The sequence below is a fragment of the Drosophila persimilis genome, unplaced genomic scaffold (genome assembly GCF_003286085.1).
Source record: "Drosophila persimilis strain 14011-0111.01,24,50 unplaced genomic scaffold, DperRS2 tig00000002-arrow-pilon, whole genome shotgun sequence".
NCBI classification, from domain to species: Eukaryota; Metazoa; Arthropoda; class Insecta; order Diptera; family Drosophilidae; genus Drosophila; species Drosophila persimilis.
The window spans coordinates 9,148,971-9,172,363 of NW_020825289.1; the positions used below are offsets into that span (position 1 = coordinate 9,148,971).

A 23,393-nucleotide genomic window follows, 5' to 3' on the forward strand; every position below is an offset into this window, starting at 1 on the left:
AAATGGGCGTGTCAGGTGGGCAACAGCTAAATTAAAACGCCGACGCGTGGCAAAGCGTCTGACAGATCGCACCAGATCGGGTCAGATCCGATCAGACCGGAATGTAGGGGCCCACGCTGAAGCAATTACGAGTATGGTTAATTGTTTGGGGAACAAATGTACACGACAATTTAAGAAAAAGGCAACAAATTGATCAAGAATCGAGAGAATTGAGATAAATTCTTAATAGACTGATGAGTATACAAAATGTACTATACTTATATTTTGCTAACACTTTACACAGAACAATCACTTTAATAAAATAGCTCTTTGAGGAAAGAATGCCTCCGGTTGGTAGGATTATATCGTAGACAGAATCAACTTTGTTGATGACACTTTTTGTACCCTCGATTACAGCTCTAATTGCAGGTATATATAAATATTGCTTGGATAACACGGAGTTCTAGGTGGTTCTAAAAACAGTAGCACTGCAGATGAAATGCTTGCATGGGTGGGAGCAGTAGGAAGAGTAGCCGGAGGCAGATGTCTACTTCTGGCTGGGCGTGTAGTACATGGAGTGCAGGAAGAGGCGGGTCACCTCGCCAATTACCGAGCGGTCGGGTATGCTCTGGGCCATGCCGTACAGGGCCATCTTTCCCACCACGGGCTGGCCAGGATCCTTCATGATCTCCGCCGTGCAGCTGCGAACGTCGGCAATGAATTTGTCTGCCACTCCGGCCTGGGTGTGCATGTCCGTGACGCAGATGTGGATACTGGTAGACAGAATACCAAATATTAAGCATGGTTTACTATGGTTTTAATAGATCTATCATACCCAGAGGGGAACTGCAGGGCATTCAGGTTCCAGCCGAGCTTGCAGAGCGAGTCCGACAGTCGGAAGATATCAAACACATTCGATCCGAGGGCAATGACGGAAGTGGCTGGCTTGCCAAACACAAACAGGCCATCGATGTCGCGAACCCTGTGGAGTTTCGATAAGGTCAGCCGTAGTCCAAGTGCATTCGTACCCAGTCTTACCCCCTCTCAATGTAGCGAGCCGTGTCCACAATGCGCTTGGTAGCCTCCAAATAGCCATCGTAGCCGAAGCTCATCATGGTGGCCCAGCAGGCGGCGATGATACCTCCGGCACGGGAACCATTTACGGTGGGTGAGCCGTAGACGCCGCCAGGCCAGTCGGTGGTCACTGTGAACTGGTGATCCTTGAACTTCTTCTCAGAGTACAGGATCACCGACGATCCCTTTGGAGCAAATCCGTATTTGTGCGTGTCGGCAGAGATGCTGGTTACGCCCTTAACGTCAAAGTCAAAGGGACGCAGCTTGTAGCCGGCATTGCGGACCAGTGCCACCACAAAGCTTCCCAGGCAGGCGTCCACGTGGACGGGAATGTCGTACTTTACGCCCAGAGCGGCGATGGCTTCGATGTCGTCGATAGTGCCGTAGGGGAAATTGGGAGCAGAGCCAACCAGCTGGGGCGGCATAAGGGTAGAATTAGTGGGGATAAATTAAGGAAACATGGGTCAATCCTCACCAGAATGGTGTTCCTATTGATGGCACGCTTGAACTTCTTCATGTCGACCTCGAAGGTCTCCGGATCGACGTCCACAGATCTCACATGGATGTTGAAGTATTGGCCACCCTTGTCGAAGGCTGCGTGCGCGGTGCGGGGCACGACTATGTTCGGCCTGGTGATTCCCTTGTACTCGCGAGCGTAGTCCCGGTATGCCTTCATGGCCATCACAATGGACTCGGTGCCGCCGGTTGTCATGGTGCCGCAGCTGTCGTTGCTTCCATGGAACAGATTGCAGGCCATACGCACCACCTCGGCCTCCATTTTGCAGACGCCCGGGAAGAGGTCCGCGTGGAGGGGATTCGTGTACGACGCCTTGCCATAGACCTCCGTCACGAGCTGCACCAGCTCCGGGTTGTAGCCGTACACGGCACCGGAGACGCGACCGTCGCGCCATTCGTAGTGACCTGTCTTTAGATGGTCGTCCACCAGCTTCAGGATCACCTCCTTGCTCAGACCCTTTTCGGGCAGCGTCACCGTGTATGTGAGGTGTGCGTTGCTCTCCTTGATCGCCGATTCGAAGTCATTGTTGGCCTTGGTAAGCTCCGCCTCCACCTGTCGCCGAACTGCGGGTATTTTCTTGGCGAACCTGAAGAACTGCCGCCTGCCACGCGTGTAGAGACCTGCAACAAACAAAGCGATGGAGGAATGATCGCCTGATCAACTAATTTCAATATTCCCCTATCGAATAACCTAATGCATGCTTATCTAAAGGCGTATCGAACCATGAAATAAAATGATGAATCATTTTATAATGAGAATGTGTCGATCGGTAGTCGCTGAAACACGATAGCATATCGTGGAAGCCAGACAGGTCTTGTGCGAAGTTGCCGAACGGAAAGGAACTTTTTCCAAGAATTCGGGTTCCAACTGGTTGCTTTAGAAAACCGATTGTAATTCCAATTTTGGAATTCGTAAAACGTTTTCCATTTAGGGGATTAGTCATAAGAAATCTCTTGTGTTTCCGAACAGGTACCACCTGACTGATAAAGGAGCTACAAGGGAGAGCCTATTGAAAACTAAATTCCAACTAGCAGATTAGCGGATATTCTTATCGAAGCCAGAAGCTATGCCGTTTGGCTATATATAAATTGTTGTGTATATATAAATTTTGTTTCTAATCTATTGTAATCTGTTCCCAGATTAAACAAAAGTTCAGGAAGGGCACACAACGGGTGCATGGCACTCGAACTCTATTATATAAGGAACAAAGTACATAGTACATGGGTATACATAGGTACCGATTTCGATTTCTTGAGAAAAACTACAAAAATGGGCCGGCTAGGCTGGGTATTTACTTGGTGGGCTGCGTAGGAAAGTGCAAGCCGTGGCAGATAAGATTGTTTGATGGATTATAATTTATGACGCCGCCGACAACGGCGTGAAAGGAATCGACAGACACTAGGTGGCCTGACTTTTGCCTACTTGTAGATAGTGATGTATTTTGAGAAGACCTCTCTCTCAGTGGAAACTCACTTTCATCCTGACAGACAAACGTCCAGAGCCAGACACCGCCGAGCACTGTGGTGGCGGTGATGGTGGCCACCTGCCAGGGCTCCCGGGCACCGAAGGCGCGATTGATGCCCTCGGTGACGGGCTTTAAGCAATCGTTGCCGGAAAACGGGCGCATCTTTCCGCTGCTGAAATGAGAATCGGTTATGGATTTTGCGTTCCGGAGAGTATCAAGAGCCAAACACTGCCGCACGCGCACGCCTCTAGCAAATAACTGATTCGAAGCGTGAATGTGGGCTACAAAGTGGTCGACTAAACGCTGATAAAGGTCTGGGCATGTAGTATCTCTCGAATTTAGTTGATACGATACGCCACTATGCTATATTATTGCACCAGCTGATGCAGGCACGCAATGAAAACAAAGGCTCGGCTAAGTGTTTGATGAGGCGGCTGGTGCGTTGTCGGTTACTCACCTCTGTAATCTGTAATCAGGCTCGTTATAATGCAATTAACTTTATCGTTGTTTTCGCAACAAAGGTTTACAATAGAAAAAAAAGGAAATCAACTGTGTAAACAAATGGATTTTTCTTTTGCCCGCGCGTTCACAGCTGTTCACCAGAAAAAATCGTTGGAGAGAAAAATTACACGGTTACTACACATATGCTACACACTTTCTACATAATGGTGGAAAAGAGAGAGTGTAGAAAAGCAACACGTAGAACGCCTCAGAAAATGCAACGGATGCAATGTGAAATCCACCCCATTGGCCCAATATACCTTGAAGAAACAAAGCCGACTATCCTGACACGCGAGGTGTGGTTCCTACGAACCTGGCATTTTGCATTGGCTGTTTTTGACTGTTGTCCATACCCTTTTTTATAGACCATTCAAAATTACGGCTAATTTGTTCGTTAGAGGAGAGCTGCAGTGTGACCGTCTGACCCTCAGAAATACTGCAAACATACCGATGAAAAAACGAACATAGCACACTTAAGCCTCCTTTATTTAAACTGGATAATTTTAGTTAAACCGCTGAAAACAATACCAATAATAATACAAATAATTACTCTTTTAGGTCCACCCCATCCTTAATTTTTGTATATAAAAATACCACGATATCTTTTACCTAAAATACGCTCAAGTTTTTGAATGTTTATCATGATCGTAGATAGTATTTTAATTCCCACTGATCGACAATGGGTTAATTGAAAATCATATTCCTAGCTTTTTATATTTGGCTTAAAATTGCTAGGTACTAGGACCCCCTATGTTTGTCATATTCTGTAATAGAAATCAAATTCAAACGAGAAATTTTGCGCCAACAGCGTAAGCTAGCTGTCCCATATCGATTATAACCTCCCAAAGATAATTTAAAACAATACTATCGGCTCATACTAACCAGCTTTTTTTGGCCATTTCAATTTGCTTTTGTAGCCGTAAACTTTTGTACGACAACAATTTGAATGTGGAAAATGGAAACTTTTAATGATGCCTGTTGCTGCGTACCTCTATATTTCAAGAATTCGAAGGACGCTAGTGATTAGCAGCAGATCCAGAATGGCCAGTGCGCAAATATAACCTCTAGCGTTTTATACGCAATAATCAGTGGCGCGTGCAGGTGAAACTAGTAATGTGAAGCTCCGTCTCAGGGTCAGGATTAGCGATACACAGGATGAGCTCGCTCATTGCATTGGCCATGGAAAATATACGGGTATAATCAGGTACAGACAAGGCCGGCAACAGCAACTGGCCATTTTGAGGAACTCTTGAACAAACTTTCATTCAGCATTTATTAAGTCAACGAACGCGACTCAGGGAAGCTACTCCTAGCTGTGTGGTGATATGTCCCGTTAGCTTTCGGTTACACATACACACACACACGTATACGCTTACTCGCGGCCCGTTTTACAAGATGGCAGCGAGGGCTTCCTGTAACTTAGCTTGGCGCAGCTTTAAACGAAGTAAACGGCTCAATTTGATTTCGTTGTGCCTTCGTAAGGACAATTTTAATGTAAGCTTAATCTGCACACCCGCCCCCTTAATGGTTTTTTCCGGAAAATTGCTGCATGTAGGCCATCCAGTAAGAAGATCCCTTGCTGGAGCGTATCAATTAGACAAGCCAGCACTGCCGTGCTGCCTTTCCACAGATAGATTTGCAAGGCGTGTGGCCTCGTACCGTTAGGGGCTATTGCCCGCTGGGGAAAGGGGGCTTGGTGGCCTTGAGCAGGAGCATCGGTTGCACCATCGATGGCGCCTGCAGTGCCATGAAGTCTAATCTACTAAAAGCTTCTTTATTCCCCATCTATTTGTGGAGCTTTCCCCACTGTGCACCGTTATCATTGGTAACTGTTGCTTTGGTAAGCGTTAGCTTCTTCGAGGTATGCCGAAACGTGGGACAGCGGTTTGACGCTAGAAAAGCTACTCGTAAATAGAATTTAATAGACAACAATTGATTAGTCCGCAATTATCGTAAATTACCATCGAAAGATCGTAGTCACTGATGCCACTGGCTTCCATTGATTATATGCCAAATCGGGTGTGAGTGCACGGAATTCAATAAAGTAAATCTGTACATATTTTTTATACCTAAATTCTGGATTTTCTCTATATTTTACTACAAAAATCAATTAAATTTATTCCCATCTTTAAAGTACTTCAATAATAACCGTTAATTACTGTTAACGGCAAAAACATATCAATGGAGCTTAATTGACCGCCAAAGAAGGTGGCTCTCTCGTGAGCTCTCTTCCTGGGAACGACACACACCCACACACGCCCAAGCACACTCACACATAGAAAAACGAGGGGGACTTTGTGAGTTGCTGCGGCAACCGCAACTCTACACTTATAACCGATACTAAGTCAGTATGGCCACTAACCATACTGTATATACTGCATGGTTAGTGGTATGGCTCTGCTCCGTCAGACGACGACAAGAATATATATACTTTATGGGGTCGGAAACGATTCCTTCTGGAAGTTACACACATACATTTTCACCACAAATCCAATATACCCTTATACTCATTTTGTGTATCGGGTATAATCAACAGTTTGCTGTACGGTGGGGGGAAAGTTTGCTGTGTGGCGGCAGAAAGCTTGCTAGAAAGCTCCATCAAAGATGCTGCGAGAGGCATCAGCAGCAGAGACAGCCACAAGTTGCCTTTTCGACAGTTGCAACAGTTGCTGTACAGTGGCTTCCGAAGGCGGACGTGGCATAAGGTAGAGCGGAGCGGAGCCGAGCATTCCCTCCGAGAACAAGCAATCCAAGCGATACCGTTATCAGTGCGTGTTAGTGTGTATGGGGTGGGTGGGTTGGCAAGGGCGGAAAATCGCTGAATGGAAAAACTAGTTCAAGTGCAAGAGAAAACATAAGTTGCAGCAACAATGTTGCCACAACGGACTTAAAGGATTCAAAGTGCAAAACCATAGTCAGGAAAGACCGAAATTAACAAAAAAATAAATTACCAAATAGTATGTATACTATTTATGTATATGTATATGTATTCTGCATATATTTTTTATCAAATTTGTTTGGCACATGTTTAATAAAACACACAAAAAATTATTCGACTATGCGCTTGTGGGGCACATCTGCCAAAAAAAGGAAACTAAAAAACCTATGCCTTAAATTATAAGTTCAGACAGCAACAAAAAGTAAAAAGTACATAAAACGCGATAGAGGAAAAGCGAAATGAAAAATCTCGACTAATTCAATCGTGCGCGACTGCAGATTGGAAAATGTGATTATAAATTGTCCATTGCCAATCCCCCGAAACAGACACAGACCAATACCAGTCCCGCATCGAGACGGCCGTGACCCTGTCCTTTCCCTTAAGCAGCGTGCAACAAGCCCCACAGATCCCAACCAAATTACCATATGTAACCCCAACACACGTACACGCTCGCGTACACCACGGCGGGGTGGGAGTGTGGCTATCGGCAAAGACTCGCAGTTCAAGTTTATCTGAATGAAATCTCACGCATTTCGCATTTCTCACTCTTTTCCGTGTTGTTTTCCCTACCTTCCATTCTTTTTTGTTTGAATTTTCCGCAAATTTCTGTTGAATTGATTCAATTGGACGACAACCACAATCACAGCAAGAGGGAGGGCATCAGGTTCTTTCAGCATAGAACAAGCAACAAGCAACAAGCAACAAGCGGCAGGAACCGACAGGAACCAACGGCAACCGACAGGCGCCACATCAAGAACAACAGGCACAAGCCTGTCCGCCTCCCAGTAGAGAAAGGTGAGTGTGTGTGTGTGTGCCTTTGCATTTTGATTTGGATTTATGTTGGGAAATTTAGCCTGATTTGCATATCAAAGGTTTTGGAATATTTTTGACGTTGTCGGTGTCGGCGGCTGCGGTCGCGGTGCGTATGATTATCATGTCAGGGCTTCCAAGCATCTACAGAGGCGGCTCACGCTGCGTATGATTGATGGAGGCTTCACTTTGTATGTTTTTATGTGGGGGCCTGTTCTGTATGAATGTATGTTCCACATCGATTTCCCGCAATAGAAATTCTCTTAAATTTGCATCATTCTGGGAATGCTTTGCAAATGTCCAATCTTCCTCATATCAAACGGTATTGCATGACAGTTTGATTGGTTTTAATGTTTAATTTCACAAAGTTGGCTGCTTTTCTGTGGAAATGTTATTAAGTATGATAATTATGCTTCTCTGTAGCGCTTATTGGTAGTTCTTGCTCATAGATTAAACGTAAATACATACATCCACAGAAGAGTGACCTTCTCTTTCTCCATGGTTCTTCAATCATTTTATATGGCTCTGCTTCTTTTTAAATATTTGTTATCATCGAGAAACAGTAATGTACTTGTGTAAGCTTTTGATTTTCAACCTTCCTGCGGTCACTCAAGCCGAAATTTCCATTAGTTTTCATCAGATGCCGAGATTTCATCGCCTCCGCGATACTCCAGGCGCTTTATTCCTCATGTATTCCCCGGAACTTGTGAACTTTTGAACCTAGGCAAACTCCGTCTTCCACCGAGATTCAGCTGAAGTTTGTGTTTTAATTTAAAAAGTTAAATTAGTTGATTGCAAATCTTGTTAACTCGCCAGCTGCTGCCCCGCTGGCCTTGGCCAATTAAACGATTTAACAATTTCCCGAGAATTGTAATTTATTTTTTCCTTTTCCTTAATCAAATTTCGGTTGCACTCGGCGATGCAATTAAACGCGAATGATGGACGCAGATGGAGTTAATTTCATTTTCCACAAGCTTTACCTAACCGATTTAATAACATAAACCACTCTAATCCCATTATGATGCCACTACTACATAAATCGCTAAGCACAACAGAACGCAGCGGTTTCTTGTTCTCCACATTCCATTTGTATAACCTGTAAAGCACAGAAGAGAGGATCTTCCACCTTATAATCAATGGGGGAGCTTTGCTGAAACATCATTGGTTAATTTGCATGACTATCCCGACTATCATATCCCGAATATTGTATTAATCCATTACTTGCTTGATTTTCTTTAAATATATATTTTATTAGTCATGGAATGGTAATGGAACAGTATTTCAGGATCGGCAAGGTTACTGTTTTATGCAATTTTGTTTAGATTAATTTACGTTTTAATTTCTTCCTTTATTTTCATTTTGCTGCTCGGCTGCCGCTTAACGGTGTGGCTTGCGGCCCCCGGGGAATGTTACGCACCTTACTCAACGAATATCGCACCTTGACACCTGCTCGCACGAGGACTCCCCACAGCCACAGCCACAGCCACAGCTTCTTCCGCCTCTCCACTCTGCTGATGTGCTTGCATTCCCGCGTTGCATACTTTACAGCATGCTACCTTCCACCGACCAGTGCACTGCAGTGTGTGGGCGTGTGTGGTGGTTGCCACTATAAAATTAGCATTAAAGTGAGTCTCATATAAAATTAATAAACCAGAAGAAACCACTACGACCCGTACGTAATTTCTCTCGAAAATCGTATGTATATACAAATTTTTAGTTCTCGTCTCGAGCATGCAAGCCCTCGACCGAGTTTTTGTTGCTTTGATGATTTTTTCTCCTATTCTTGTTGCACCCTTGTTGCACAAACAGGGGAATATTACTTATATGCGTAACAGAATGTAACAGGAAGAAGTAAGCGTTTCCATTTCCCCAACCGTCAAGCATATTTTGAAAACAGAATTTCTCCGTGTCATCATTTGGCATCCTATCCATACAGCGGGTATCCCATAGTCCGAGTTTCCTATTTTCTGAGTTTCTCCTAGTTTTATATACATACATATATATTTTTCAAGATTTTTTTTGTTGCTGTTGCACTTGTGTTGCGTATGGTGGAGAGTGCGCGAAAGAGGAGGCATGCGGATGAGAACGCACCGCGCTTAGGTTCAGTCTGGTTTTGTTGCTGCGGCATTGACATTTATGCGGATGGACTGGGCATCGGGATTCATAAAAAAAACTTGACTTTTATGACATATTATAATGCTTCGCAGTTGGTCGGAATGGAATAAATTTTGTGGAAATGCATGCAGGGAAACAGTTTTCCCGAGCCAATGTTCATTTGAATAAACTTTATATGCCATGAGTGTGCACGAGTAGTTCAAGGGTCGTATAAAGTCAAGTGAATGAACTCTTTACACCGTGTAATCGTAGGCAGTTCCTTTTCTCAAGAATACTTGGGATTTCACGGGTGAGACCAAGACCTCGGTGAAAATACAAGAAAGGTTAAAACACACTTTATTCGAATAATACTACAAAGAATAAATGGATACACTTGCTCGGGCCTTGGTCCAACCAGATGGAAAGCTTGAACGTAAGATCGCTATCAAGTTGGGTCAAAGCCTTCAGCACTGATTTGATACATTTTTGGTTTTAGCCTGAAGCTTGTCGTCGACAATACGATCGCAGTGGGCAAGGATCTCCAGGTACAGCTCCAGCTGTGTGCGCATATGCCGCAGACTCCTGTCCGAATGACTCTTGGAGGGTGCCGGGCCGCCCATCTGCCGGTAGTACACCTGGAGCTCCTCGCGCTGCCTGCGCTGCTTCATCTTGATCATATAGGGCTCATCTGGCTCCGGCTGACTCTCTATCTGGCACAGAACACAGATAGAGTACCCCGTTTGGCAGCCCACCTCATGCCTCCGCCGTTTTTGCTTTTCATGCTGCTGAGAATCTGTCGCTGGACGGTAGCAGGGAATCGAGTATCTCCCGTCGCTGTTGCATGAGTCGCATCGGTTGCCAGAGTCGGCCGAGGACGACGGTTCCGTCTGGCAACCTACAGCTTTTCTCATATTCATCCTGAGGATACGCTTGGCCAGTCGATGGTCCCCTTCTGAGCGAGGTTTGGCTTTCATGGATTCCATTTTCGCTTGCCTGATGATCTCTGGTTCAGTCATGGGCCATATCCTGGGCATGGTGTTCTTAAAGTTTCGCTCCAGTGAATACAAGGACAGGAAATCATCTTTGTGTTTCATTATATCGATCGGCAAATAATTGGCCTGATATGTACTGGGCGTTATTAAAAATATCGAAGAGATCGCTTTCGATTCACAAAAATGGCAAGATTCCTCGTCGACCATTGAGATCTCAGGATCATCCATGCTGGATAAATCGGGCGGCTTCGCTGCCGAGTCAGTGTCAATTTGTATAGAATCCTTTTCAGTTGGACGTTTCATCGACAGTTTCTTTAAGCATTTCCACAGATCAACACTTTTTAAAGAAATACTATCAGCCGAGTGTGTCCGTCCGAAACTTCTTTTAGAGCGTGCGCTTCTCATAGACGATTGTGACTTGATCTTGACTACTTGTTTTTCCTGAATCGATTTGCTTGATTTCGGTTGTCGTTTTTGGGCAATTATTGAGGACTTGTCCTTAGTAGAAGATCGTCTTGGTCTTGTCGACTTTGAGGCCTTCGACTGAGGAGAAGTCCCCTCTATTCTTTGCCGGGCTAGAATGCCCTGGACGCCTTCTAAAAGCGTTTTCGAATTGGTTCCGGCAGGAATAGAATACTTGTGTTGAAGAGCAGCAGAAACTAACCTTTCTCTCTCTATAGAAGCGGGTTCTTGAGGAATCGGCTTGCTTGATTTTGCAAAAGATCGTCTCGGAGAAGGGGTTCGTCCACTCGAGCAATGGTATTCCTTATGCCTGCCCTCCATCTGCTTACAAAAATTTCCATAGCTCGGGTCCAGATCTACTATTTTCGGTTCCACTAGCAGCTGTCGAAAGGGCTCACGCCCTTTGGCGTTAGCAAAGTTCTTCACATTGTTGGGCTTTTTCAGCGTCGAAGGGTGTGGGCATCGGCTGCACTTGCAACATCGGTTGCGCGGTTGCAGCAGAGTGACGGGTTGAGCAGGGCTTTTGATTTTCAGGGTTTGACCGACTGCAACGGCTATACTGCGCCTGAGATTCCACATGGTTTATCGAGGAGAGACAGGGCCATACACACTGAACATTTTTGTTGACTTCTAATTTAAGTGCGGCTTGAGCTGGTAGCTTCAATGCTTTGACGATATGCTCCCAGAAGATATGATTCCAGAGCTTTGGAGGCCTCATAGACCTACTCGTAGGGATTTTTATCCGGATGTATGATATTTCGGCGTGCATGTTGACGGCTGTCCGGGCTATCATCGCAAATTTCCAAACACTGGCAACTGGGAAAGTGAGAATCACTCTTGGGCCGCACTTGCGAAGGATCGACCTCACGCCAAAAGCTGGACGGCTTGGCCTGCTTGGCAAAGGATCGATCGATCCTGCGCACTAGACTTCTCATTTTGGACTCGCTTATCGGTTCATTAGCAGGAGGCGGAGTAATGTCACGAGGCGGGATGAGCTTTCGTCGTTGCGTCAGCCGCTTCCTTAGCTGCTGGGTTTTTATATGCAGTTTGATAGCCGATACAAAGCTATCTTGAGCGCTCATCTTCGCTGCAAAATAGTTTCAAATGAGAAATGAGAAATAAAAGATTAAAAATGTAACAAAAGACGTTAAGATTTGGCAACCATGTGAACTTTTTAGAGTGTTTCCAATTTGTAAATTTGTTTTTGTGTTTAACAATTTTTAAAAAGGTAACTGGGTCGAGAAAAGGATCAGTCTGTAGAAATAACTATGGCAAAGGTTGAAGCTATCCTTTGAGTTCAGTAAAGGACTTTATATTAAATGAGTTTAATCTTTCGACCGTGATCTTTCATTTTGTTTGCGAGCTGGATAGGAAGCTGCACTCTATCCAAATTAAAATATATATATGTTACCTACATTGCCTTCCGTTTTTCCGGCTAAACTTTATAATGGACAGAGGCTGCCGTTGCTGGTGCCGCTGCTGGCGCTGTCTCTCGTTTTGTTTTTCCATTTCCCCAGAGCACTGGGTGTGTGGGAACACATTTGAAATAAAAAATAATTGTTGTCTCTTGCTGCCTTGAAGTGCGGTAATTCTATGCACATTGTGCTGTCTGCAACAATGCCTCAAAGTGCCTCCGGCACAGGCACAAACTGCATTTCTAGCCACAGTCCTTTGGCCAGCATTCAAACCATTCCAGGTATGCCATTTGCATACAGTGTGTTGTTATGTAAAGGGAGAGAAAATGTGGTTAAACAAATTGGATTAGATATAATAATTTAATATAATTTAAGTCTTTCTCAAATTGTATATTAGATTTCTGTATACTATTCTGGATTGACATTACCCACATTCAAAGCTTGCATTGTGATAAAACTTATCCTGCAAATGACTGCAAAAAGGTTCTATAGCGGATCCGAAACGGCTACACTTCTTTCTGGCAGATTGAACCCAATATGGGGTTCATTGATCTTTACATCTGAGGTCCAATTTCACGAAACAATTTCCGAATAAACAGTCGCCCACACTGAAAACCAGGGAAATTCTCTCACTATCATGTTCAAGAAAATGATCGCAAAATGGTGTAAGACGGCTGCTGAACAGTATCTAAGCATATTCACCTCTTTTCCCAGGGTGTACAGATGGCTCTCTGACATCACAGTTAATAGCTTTTAAGCAGCACTTTTGCGCTTAAATTATTACCAGTACGAGTGTGTGTTATTGTTGTTGTTTCGCACAGTAAATGTTGGCATTTATTTATTTACTCTCCTCGCTGCGTGCGTTCATGTGTGTGTGTGTGTGTGAGTGTGAATAAAACATTAAATTATCCGCGCCTCGCATTGGACGGTAAAATAACACAGCTGATGTCGAACCCACAGCTCGAAGTGGGTCACCTTCAATGTCTATATGGAAGTACTCGGACAAACATAGCACATCGCGTTGAAGTAGAAGAAAAGCACGGACGGCAGACAAGGGACTGGCAGCAACAGATAAAAGTGATTTCAGCTTCGCATTTGTTCAAGTCATCGGCAATGGACTATAAACAAGGGGGTAAAATTATAAAATTAACACAGTTGCCATGACGGACTGTCGGATGAGCTGTGGGGTGTAAACATTCGATGCCGGTTTATTAGCAATTAATTTAAATATTAGCATTAACAGTCGAAAGGTAAATGTCTGTCGGCAGAGCGCGTGGCAAATAAACATTCACCGAAAATATACACGGCAAAAGGGATAGCAAAAATAAAATTGCTCATTTGAAATAATAATTTCAAACGGATTTTAGTGCACTCACGTCGATTGAATAAATTTAACAACAAATAAACGCAAATTTAATGTAGCTCCGTTGGTCAACAAATGAAATGTCATCACCCACCCACCGCTTACGCCAAGCGATTTCAATTGAACTGCCCTTCGACACCGATATGTCGTATCGGGAAGCGGAGGGCAGGTAATTTCGGGAAAACCGATTTTCGGCAAAGTGTCATTTTAATTGTGGTTTGTGTAAGTGAATTTAGCCAGTAATTATCACAGTTTCATTGATATTTATTGTGAAATACGTACGTCCATAATTGTGTGGAATTTAAATCAAATGCAAATTCTCTGCGGTTTACCTAATTCCGTTTCAAGTGGTGGCTCTTCACTGGGAGAATTTTCATCCTTTTAATGCAATTGACGTTCCGCTTCCTCCTCTACGAAATGTGCTTACAAAATCCCCTTAAATTTCCATTCCGTTTCGTTTTCATTGCAAAGTGAAGCTCGCTCAAAGCATAATTGCAAACAATTAGCATGCTCCGAGACACAGCATCGGCTCGGAAGCAGAATAGGACCCCCCAAGATGGCTAGAAGTACTTGGAGTAGCTCTTGAATTTGCCTGTCATTCCCCTTGTGGGCTGGAGTGCGTCACGGAGTCATTACTTGGGAATCCAGTTGGGAATCAATATCGTATTTAATACATATGAGAGTGACACACACTTTTTAGCGTTCACGGATTTCACACAGTTTGTCTGGAAAGTGTTTTGACAATGGCAAAACACTGAAAGTTTTGTTAAAATCCCTCGATCTAGTTCGAGTTGTCCGTCCGATACATCTGTAACTACGAAAAGAGAGCATAACAAAGATAAGTTACATTGTAAATAAACTGTTTGTACAGACTGTATGCAGCTGTATGTGGATGGCTTGTATGAAAGCGGTGTAATTCTATATATGACTTTCATCCAGTCCCTGGCTTCGTTTATGATACGCTTTTGGCGTGGGGCAGAATTGGTAGGGGGTGGAGCAGGAGCACAGTTGGATTATTTCAGTGGAGCTGGGCGCAGCATACTCGCAATTATGTATGACCGCGGATCCATATATGTTTAATGTTTACATGAGCAGGCGACAAAAATAGCTCAAAACAATCTGTTCTCATGTGCTGGGGGAGTCTTGAAGGGCACTGGAATACGTTCCCATGAGATCTCATTCAAGGCGTGCGAGAATGCGCCCGAGATGTTCCAGTTTTTCGCCATGGAAAATTTAGTTTACATTTGGCAGATCTCACTTTCAGTTTGTCGGCTGCAATGCATGGGTGCAAGGTCGGTTTATGGATTTCCATCTGTTTGGATGCCTTGCGTTCACGTCTGATTGACTTTTTAATGGGCTTCTGGACGAGAATTGATTGGCTGGATATTTCACAGAAATTAAGCAGTCAATGGTGCAAATCACTTTCAGTGACTGCGGACTTCTAGTATGCATGTATCATGCATTAGGCCGAAAATATTCGTATTTCGATTGGTTTCTGCTAGATTTGCTTCCCTAATTGCCTTCAGTGTCTCTCACTCACAGTATTTACAATGCGTTTTTTTCTCCCAAGTGGAGCACACACACATGCACACACACACACGAGAAGTGCAAAAAGTATGCTAATATGCCCGAAATCCTTAGCAAACATTTTTCCCAACACAGAGTAAGCCCTTGGCCCCAAAGTAAGCAACATTAATGCCAGCAATAACAACAACATATGGGGCAAACGACCCAAAGCCAAAGTCAAAGTTATGCCTAAGTGGTAACACCCTCCCTCCTCTCCCTTACCCATACCCTCTACCCTGTACCCCCTCTGCTCACGCTACCCTTACCAAAATAAAACACACGAATTTTCTTGCCCTGCAGCTACCAAAATAAATTAAAGCATTCTCCCTTCCTTTGCACAAAGCTCGGCAACTTTTTCGTTCTTTCTATTTCTTGTCTACTTTTTAATTTTCTACAATTTGCCCGCATAAATAAAGCCAGAACGTGAGTTGGAATGTCCTCTGGCCAGGTCTAATAATTGGGTGGAAGGGAAGCACTCTTTAAGTGTTGGCTGCCTTGGCTGGGAGTTTCACTTATCCGGACTCCTATTTCCTCTGAAATTCTATCACCTTGGGTTTTCAAAGAAGCTTTGGGTCGTCTTTTAGAAGAACTCTCCACTTTTATATTCACTATACTATCTGTTATCCCTCTTCCGTCTGAAATATCGCTCCTGCCGATAGCAGCCGAAATCTGTAATTTTTAACCGCAAATACTTCTCCCCAGATCAGGGTATACCACAATTTACGGTTTTGCTGTAATTTAATTTAAGTTCAGAGAAAGTTTACATCAGTTGCAATGTGTACCCATAAAATATGCATCTTTGAAAAGAAATAAAAAGCCAAGCGACGGAACAAAGGAGATTAAATTGTGGCCTGTCCGGCGCGACGTTCGCTTTTTGGGTAGACGGGCTGTCAACAGTACGGGCAACTTTTCCATGGGCTCAATGAACTCGGTTTAAAATAAATGAAACAGCGCGAGAGATAATATAAACTGAAGCTGCTTTATTTATTTTTCTAAAATGAAAACGAATACACAAAAAGATGCAGATGTTAAAGCCTGAAACAGCTTAAAGCTTAAGCCTATTTGCGTTTCAGTTAATGAGTTGGATCCTTTGGAATTTTTAGCTTGAGTTTAAATTGGTGAATAAATGGATAAAAGTGAAAATTCTATGCGAAATATCTCTTGTCGAGACACATCAAAGCAATTAGAGATAGCACATGCTTTGGAGGAAAAAGGATTGTAATAACGTATGCGCCCTGGTGTGCATGTTCAGGGCAACTGCTAGCTTAATTTATCCTTGGAACAACACCCTCTATTATCTGCTCTTCCCAAAGCCCCCATAAAAATCTATTAAAAATCAATTTGTTTTCTGCAGCTGTTGTCTCCCAGTGGCTTCCCCAATTCCAATTCCAAACGAAGCACAGTCTCGGTACAGAACTTTATCCTTATCCTTATGCTGTTGCGCACCATGAGTGGGTCGTCGTTGTCGTCGCAGCTCTAATTAAAGTGCTCGACGCGGTAACTGTCGAAAATTAATAAGCTCCACACGTGCAGCGGTTTTCAGATTGCTGATGCCAGGCCCACTGCCGCATTATGACACACCTCTCCGGGTGTTTTCATTGGAATCGGTGTCGGAGTGCGAGTCCGACTTCGACTTCGACTTCGACTTTGAGTCCGAGTTTAGGGCCAAGTCGCACGTCTCCGGGCCTGGGCTCTGGCAAAGTTTCGTTGTGGTAAACAGCTTTGAAGTCTAATAGGATTAGCTTCGCACACTTTGTGGGCGTGTCTGAGTAGGACAGAAAAACGCCCGACAGCCTGTGTTGATGTGTCCTTATGTGCCGGGAATCGCCTTGGCACAGGCCATCTAGATTCAATAATGTAAAGCAAATATTTAACAAGCAAATATTTCTAGCTGAGGATTTCTTATAACAGTAAATATTTATCATCTACGAGTGCCTATGTATGTGGCTGGGTCGGAGTGTGTGTGAGTGTGCAGAGCAGAGCATTGGAGAGCCAACAAGTCGAGGCGAGAAATAAATTGAGGGCGGGCTTCTCTGCTTTGATTAATAATTTTCTATGCAAAATCCAGCGCGAAGAGATCTGCAGCGCTCTAGCTTGCAATACCCTCACTGAGTACTATATTACGATGATTGCCGCTGCCATGGGAACTTTGTGTAAAAACTTTTCTTCATTCAAGCCGAAGACAACAATTACCAGTCTACTGGTGACTGTGATCAAAATGGGATGACTATATCAAAGAATGTTTCTGTGCCAGGAGCCAGTCTTCTCTCCTTGTGAAAGGGTATCTAATATTTCGATGCCAGATGCCAGTCCTCTCTCCTTGTTTCCCATTGTCTTCGTTCTGGAGATGTGTGCAGTTGCTGCAGCCATTAGCCATCGGGCTGCTCTGCCCGCTCGCCCACTCTTTTGTTTGCTTGCTTTTGTCCGATGATTCCATATTTCCTGCTCTCATGGTTTCGCCTTCCTATTTTGTTTCTGCTTGTGTCTAGTGGATTGTATTGTAATTTCTTGCTTGCTCTCTGGCCTTACATGAGAATCCTCTCTGGATGAATATTTGCTCTCAGTCTTGTGCCCCATTTATGGCATGGTAGATTTATAAAGGGTCAGGGCTCCTCAGGGAGCGGTCTTTATTTTAGTACCTAATTTCTTTTACAAGGTCGTACCCCATCCCATATGTACATATACATGCGTATACTATAATAGTTCTACCATGACTGTTAGCGCATTTGTCTAGGGATTAAATGGTCGGTTGGCTTTTGGACCTTGTTTCTGATTTGTGGGTAGGGTGTAGGGTATCCTTACAGTATGATGGTTCGAATCGAACATTATTCTGTTTATCAACTGAATATCTCGAATTTCCTGGGATATTTTGGAATATATTTAAAGAAAACTAGGTACCTACAAAACAACAGCGAATGGTGCACAAATATACGTAGCTAAAGAAAGTTTCAAGTTCAGGGTCATTTCCGGTAAGTTCAGCTTGGTTTAATGGGTCCGCGTCGTCAATGGTTTAGGGCTTGTCCACCACACGGTCGTTGAACACTATCCTCAGATCGGTCTTGGCCATGTTCTGGAAGGCGCCGACCAGCTCAGTCAGATTGGCATTGGGTAGGCGCCTGTCGAAGGGGAAGCCCATGGTGCGTCTGTCCGGGTACAGCTTGTCCTTGAGGCCGCAGAAGGAGTAGGCGGTGCTGCAGGCATCGTTGGGTCTGTCGGGTGGGGGAGAAATGGAGGTCAAATTGAGGAAAAGCCCAAGCATGAGGAATCCACTCACGTATTGGGCTGCTGCACAGAGTCCTGCGAGTAGTCGGAAATCATGACGAATAGATCGAAGAGCATGCCCTGGGCATTGCCCTTGGGCAGCAGCAGATGCTGCGGCCAGCCGCAGCCGCAGAAACGGAAGCGGGCCAGCTCGTCGGCGGCCTTGGGCTGGTAGGCGGCGCCAATGGGCCGGAAGGAGCGCTCGAACGGAATGGCCACCGAGGACTCCGTGGATTGGCGACGAACGGTGTTCTCTCCAGGCAGAACTGAAGATAAACTCAGGGAATAAGCATAGAGCATGGGTAAAGTATTAGGTGGTGTACACACGTTCGACGGTAAACTTGTCCATCTCGATGGCCATGAGTCGCTGATCCTCCAGTCGCAGCGGCTGGTTGCGCTCATCCACCTTGGGGCAGATGAAGATGCGGCAGGTGCCCGTGCGGCGTGTCCCATTGTTGGTCACGTTGAAGGTGTAGGTAAAGGGAGCGTTCTGCAAGTGGGTGAACGAGGCAAAGATGTTGCCGTCGGCGGACGGGCCAAAGTCCAGGCCAGCGGCGAGATCCGCACTGGACTTCTGCCAGTAGGTGAGCAGGGTGTTCGGCCTGGCATTGCCCTTGCCGATCTTCGCCTCCACGTAGGTCACGCTGACGCCGTCGAAGCCCAGCTGGGCGGCATTGTAGGGATCCAGGCGAGCCTTGAACTTGTTGAAAATGGAGTCAATGAATCCGTGCCACCTGTAGAAGATCGGATCGCGCATGGCCGTGGTCACATCCCCCATCACGCCGAATTCCTCCAAGTGCCGTGCATCGGGATCGTGGGCGAACGAGATGATGGTGTGGCCCTGGTTGTGCAGATTGCCGTAGAACTGGCTGTTGATGGACAGCACCGGCGATGCTTCGATCATGTTGCCCAGAATATCGATGCCCCGGACATCGTCCAAGGGAGTGCGATTGCCAGAAGCCTACGAGAGGATGAAATATTAAGTTCAATGGCATTGCAACCCTCCTGGGTGGAAGCTCACATCTTCGACAAAGCCCTGATCGATGGCAGCCAGGACGCGATCGCGCCAGCGCTCCACCTCGCCAATCTCAATGCTAGCATCCTCGCGATCCACGTCCTTGAGCAGCTGATTGGACACTCGAGCCGGATACGTGCGATTGTTCACGCTGGAGAGGATCTTGGGGAAGTAGCCCTCGGGCACCTCGATTCGCAGATTGTTCAGCGGCTGCAAGCGCTTCAGGTTGTTGCAGAACCGCTCAACGTTGTAGCGGGCCAGGATCTGGTGGTGCATGTAGTAGAAGAGCTCGCCACGACGATCCTTGTTGACCACCTCCATGGGCCCGGTGGTGGGGTACACCAAGTGCCAGTGCCAGTGATGGCTGTTGACGCCGATGTCCTCGCGGAAGTACGCCAGGCGCTGTTCATCCTCGCGGTCCGAAGCCGTGTAGTTGCGCGGTATGTCCACGTGGATACGCTCCCCACTGTCGCCGATCACCGCCGCCTCCTCCCGGGCATCGCGGAAGACGGAGGGCTCCACAAAGTTGCTGGGGAACACCTGCGATATGTTGGTGATGGGCACTTCACGCGTGTCCGGGCGATGGGCAATGGCGACGGCATAAGAGTACTGGAAGAGAACCGGATTCAGGCGATCCCTGCAGAGAGAAGAGCGGTTGTCATTGATCCTCCAAGGACGGTTGTCAGCTCAGGACTTACTTCGTGTAGGCTGCCAGGGCCACGAACTGCTTCAGATTGGGGGCACCCATGAACAAGGTGATCAGCTGACTGGCGATCTCCTTGTGGCGATCGTTGAACAGCGAGAACTGGTTCTTCCGGCCCAACTTCTTGGCAAAGTCCAGGTTTGGCTTGTTGGCCAACTCCTGCACGGGGATCTTCAGGTCCACATCCTGCGAGAAACGATTGGACACAGCCACAGTGTCGTTGCGATAGCGATCCGTGTAGAAGCTGTCCGGCAACTCGAGCACCACCTTTCCCTGGTCCCGAGTGGTGAACACCGGCTCCAGGGGACGCTGGAACAGCAGCTCCAAGGCTTTCAGATCCGTATTGGTCATTTTCAGCTATCACCAGAAACGATTTTAATTGGGAATGTGAATGTGACTCGATGTCAGGCTACGAGCGCACTGTGCTGTCTCCACGCAGTCCCTGGCTTTATATAGTCTACTCAGAGCTCGAAACATTCGAAAATCTAACCGCAAACCGTATTCACGATATCCAAATGGTCAAACCCTAAGCAGATAGCACTCGTTTAAGAGGTGATAAGAGAACATTACGCCTGGTTCGGGTTTTTTATTTTGAATGCAACTAATTATGGGCTCTCTTGACCGCAAAAATGATTAGATTAGGATTCTATGAGGCCGAAGAATGCATTAACTTTGGGTGGGTTTGTTTGAAAAGTTCTCAAATTAAGTATTCACTTTTCAAATGGTGTCAAAATTTCACAACTGCTGAAAGCAAGCCGTCCGTACGGTCTAGAAAAGCTTCTTACTCGTACAGAAACAACATCGAAACTTTGCCTGAAACATCCCTTCCAGTCCATCCTCCGTTCGTCCTTTGCCTACAAGGCAATAAATTGTATTTTGAGCTCCCATTCCCACTCTCGTCTACTTCCTCCACCTCTCTTTTTGGTCATAAATGCGCCTGGGGAGAGACGCAGCCAAGAACTAACAGGCCTTGGGGTAGGCCAGCCCGTGGGCTTTGATGATTAAAATATCTATATCTATACTGTAAATCAATTTTGGTCGCTCTCGGCGTCTGGTCAGGGGCAAAACTTTTGCCATTGCCATTGTCAATAATAAATGCGGCTTTCTCAGTACCGAATCACCGTTCAGACCATGGTCCTGCTCCTGGCTTTTCTCCATGAAAATGTGTACGCATTAATCTGTGAAATTGACAGCAGAAGCAGCAACAACAAGAGCTTCGGCATTTTGCATGGATGGGGAAGAATAAAAAATATGAATTTTCACAATTTTCACCGTTTCTGCACTTTGGCCACGACAACAATTGGAAAATTACTTTTAATGCCAAAGTTTGTTAGTCATTTTCCCTGTACAAACTAGTCTTTGGAGTAGGTAGAAGCTTCCAGCACGGTTATACCATCACCAAAACTATTTTAGCACTACCTCTTATCCACATATGGTAAACTTTTGGGTAAAGTTGCTAAGCTATGTGTTGGATTAGGGATAATAAGGTAAAGAGCATAAAAACGTCGACTGTTTGTACTTTGTCGTGACTCTTGAGTTCCCTCTACGAAAATATTTATCCCAGCAATGTCATTTTTCATCGGATATTCAGCACACAGACATGGCAAATGTGCTGCAGATTTCAAGCAGAAAGACAAACTTGCTTTAATTAATTATAAAGTGTGTGCTCGTGTAGACAGACAGTCAAGATTTTCTTTGTTCTGTTTTGTGAGCGGGAATCGAATTAAAGACCGGCAGGAAAAGCTTTCAGCAGGACACGTGAAAAAGTTTTAGGAGACCCGCCAAAAAGTAAACTTTGGCACAAGTACAGAACTCTCTTAAAAACCTCACAACTTTGTTTTGTGGCTTGATGGTGGTAAATGGCGGAGAGTACTTTTCTGTATGCATTATGGCCAAAGTTGGGCAGAAAGTCGGGCCCACGGCTGGGGCCATAAACGGGATTGTGAGGGCCGTGTTAATTATCCGCTGGGAAGGCTTAACCGAGCACCCTCACTTTTTAGATTTCAACTTAAATGCTCTGTGGCAAAGAACAAAACATCACATAGACACTCACACACACGCACGCACAGGTTCTCAAACTATTCATTAGCCGCGGTTTAACCACAGAAATGTGTGGGGTCTCGGCTTAGCAAAGTTTAGGTTGGCTTCGCTTTCAATTGTTTGGAAACAGTTTTGGCAACGGAACTGATTAAAAATTCAAGACTCTAATCTGTTTGGCAACTTATCAGGGTGTTAGATAAAGTTAAATAAAGGGGCCACAGCAATATAATTCGTATTTGGACAATGACGAAGGATGGTTTCCTTGACAGACAGATGAAAAGTAACTTCTTGTTGGTGCCCAAATCTGTTTCAGCCTCTTCTTCCGTTGCCTTTATGTTGTCATAATGATGTTCCCATGATGTTCCTCGTAAGGTTTCCCAAACATTTTTCCAACGAGATTTTTCTACTCATCTTTCTTGTTTCGCTCTTCCGTTTTCTCTCCCATCCATCTATGTGTGTATGTATAACCATTCGTCATTAAATGACTTGGCACTTTTCATATTTTTGGAAAAATGTTGACTAGCAATCCTTCAGTAGCTCCTTTGTCCTTGCCTCCGTTGTGTGAACACCATTGTAAGAGTAAATTACGATGTATGTCTAGTACATGAAATTCATTTCGTCGCCAGTACAGTGCTTGGGTTTCTTTTCTGGAGATCTTTGGCAGCTTCTGTTTGCAATGGCTTGAGGAGCTTTGGAAGAGGGTTCAAATCTATTTGCATGTGCAAATGTGTCTAATAATTATTGAAGCAATTGTACGTCTCTGTGTGGGGGCGTGTGGCAGACAGCGTACGTCGTTCAATTTCGGATTGGCCTTAATTGGTTTTGAGCCTGCTGTTGAAAGGGTTCTAAAACGAATTCAATGCTGGAGGCAACATGTTTTGTTTCGGCCCATCAAATCGGTTGTCAGGGATTTGGGGGAAGGGCAGGTGTTAACTCAAATTCATTGTAACGAGACGACACAAACAGAGAGCCACAAAACGAGTCAGAGAAAGAGTGAGAGGGGGAGTGAATCACTGTCGTCTAATTAACATACATTGCTGCAGAGCTGCATGCTAGAAAGCGAGGGGTAAGGTGTAGAGAGGGGGTAAAGTTTGGTGCGATAGAATACCAGAGTGACATCAAAGCCGTGCATGAGAATGTGGGAGAATGAATGTGTGTGTATGGGTGTATCAGTATGAAAGATTGGGGGACTGACAGA

General features: G+C 45.1%; 3 protein-coding genes across 4 annotated transcripts in view; 1 reads left to right on the forward strand and 2 right to left on the reverse strand.

The window, feature by feature from the left end:
* LOC6590179 (potassium voltage-gated channel subfamily H member 8) overlaps window positions 1-23,393 on the forward strand; it is a 62,782-nt gene that overhangs the window by 5,471 nt on the left and 33,918 nt on the right. The window contains exon 1 of one of the 2 annotated variants that reach the window (XM_026984795.1): window positions 7,126-7,269. The exons of the other annotated variant lie outside the window; for it this stretch is intronic. The gene's annotated coding sequence lies outside the window, so the exon portion shown is untranslated. Of the gene's footprint in view, window positions 1-7,125; window positions 7,270-23,393 lie in introns of those variants that run through there. 2 annotated transcript variants of the gene reach the window in all.
* Window positions 232-3,272, reverse strand: LOC6589978 (sphingosine-1-phosphate lyase). Its single transcript, XM_026984796.1, has 5 exons — window positions 3,044-3,272; window positions 1,529-2,190; window positions 1,018-1,466; window positions 815-961; window positions 232-752 (listed from the first exon to the last, which is right to left on the reverse strand). Exons 1-5 carry the CDS (start codon window positions 3,195-3,197, stop codon window positions 527-529), a joined length of 1,638 nt encoding a protein of 545 aa, XP_026840597.1. The 5' UTR covers window positions 3,198-3,272; the 3' UTR covers window positions 232-526.
* On the reverse strand, window positions 17,775-20,554 carry LOC6589981 (phenoloxidase 2). The gene is made up of 5 exons (XM_002016293.2): window positions 20,151-20,554; window positions 19,459-20,089; window positions 18,765-19,398; window positions 18,451-18,703; window positions 17,775-18,385 (listed from the first exon to the last, which is right to left on the reverse strand). The coding sequence occupies exons 1-5, from the start codon at window positions 20,504-20,506 to the stop codon at window positions 18,187-18,189; spliced, it is 2,073 nt and encodes a 690-aa protein (XP_002016329.1). The 5' UTR covers window positions 20,507-20,554; the 3' UTR covers window positions 17,775-18,186.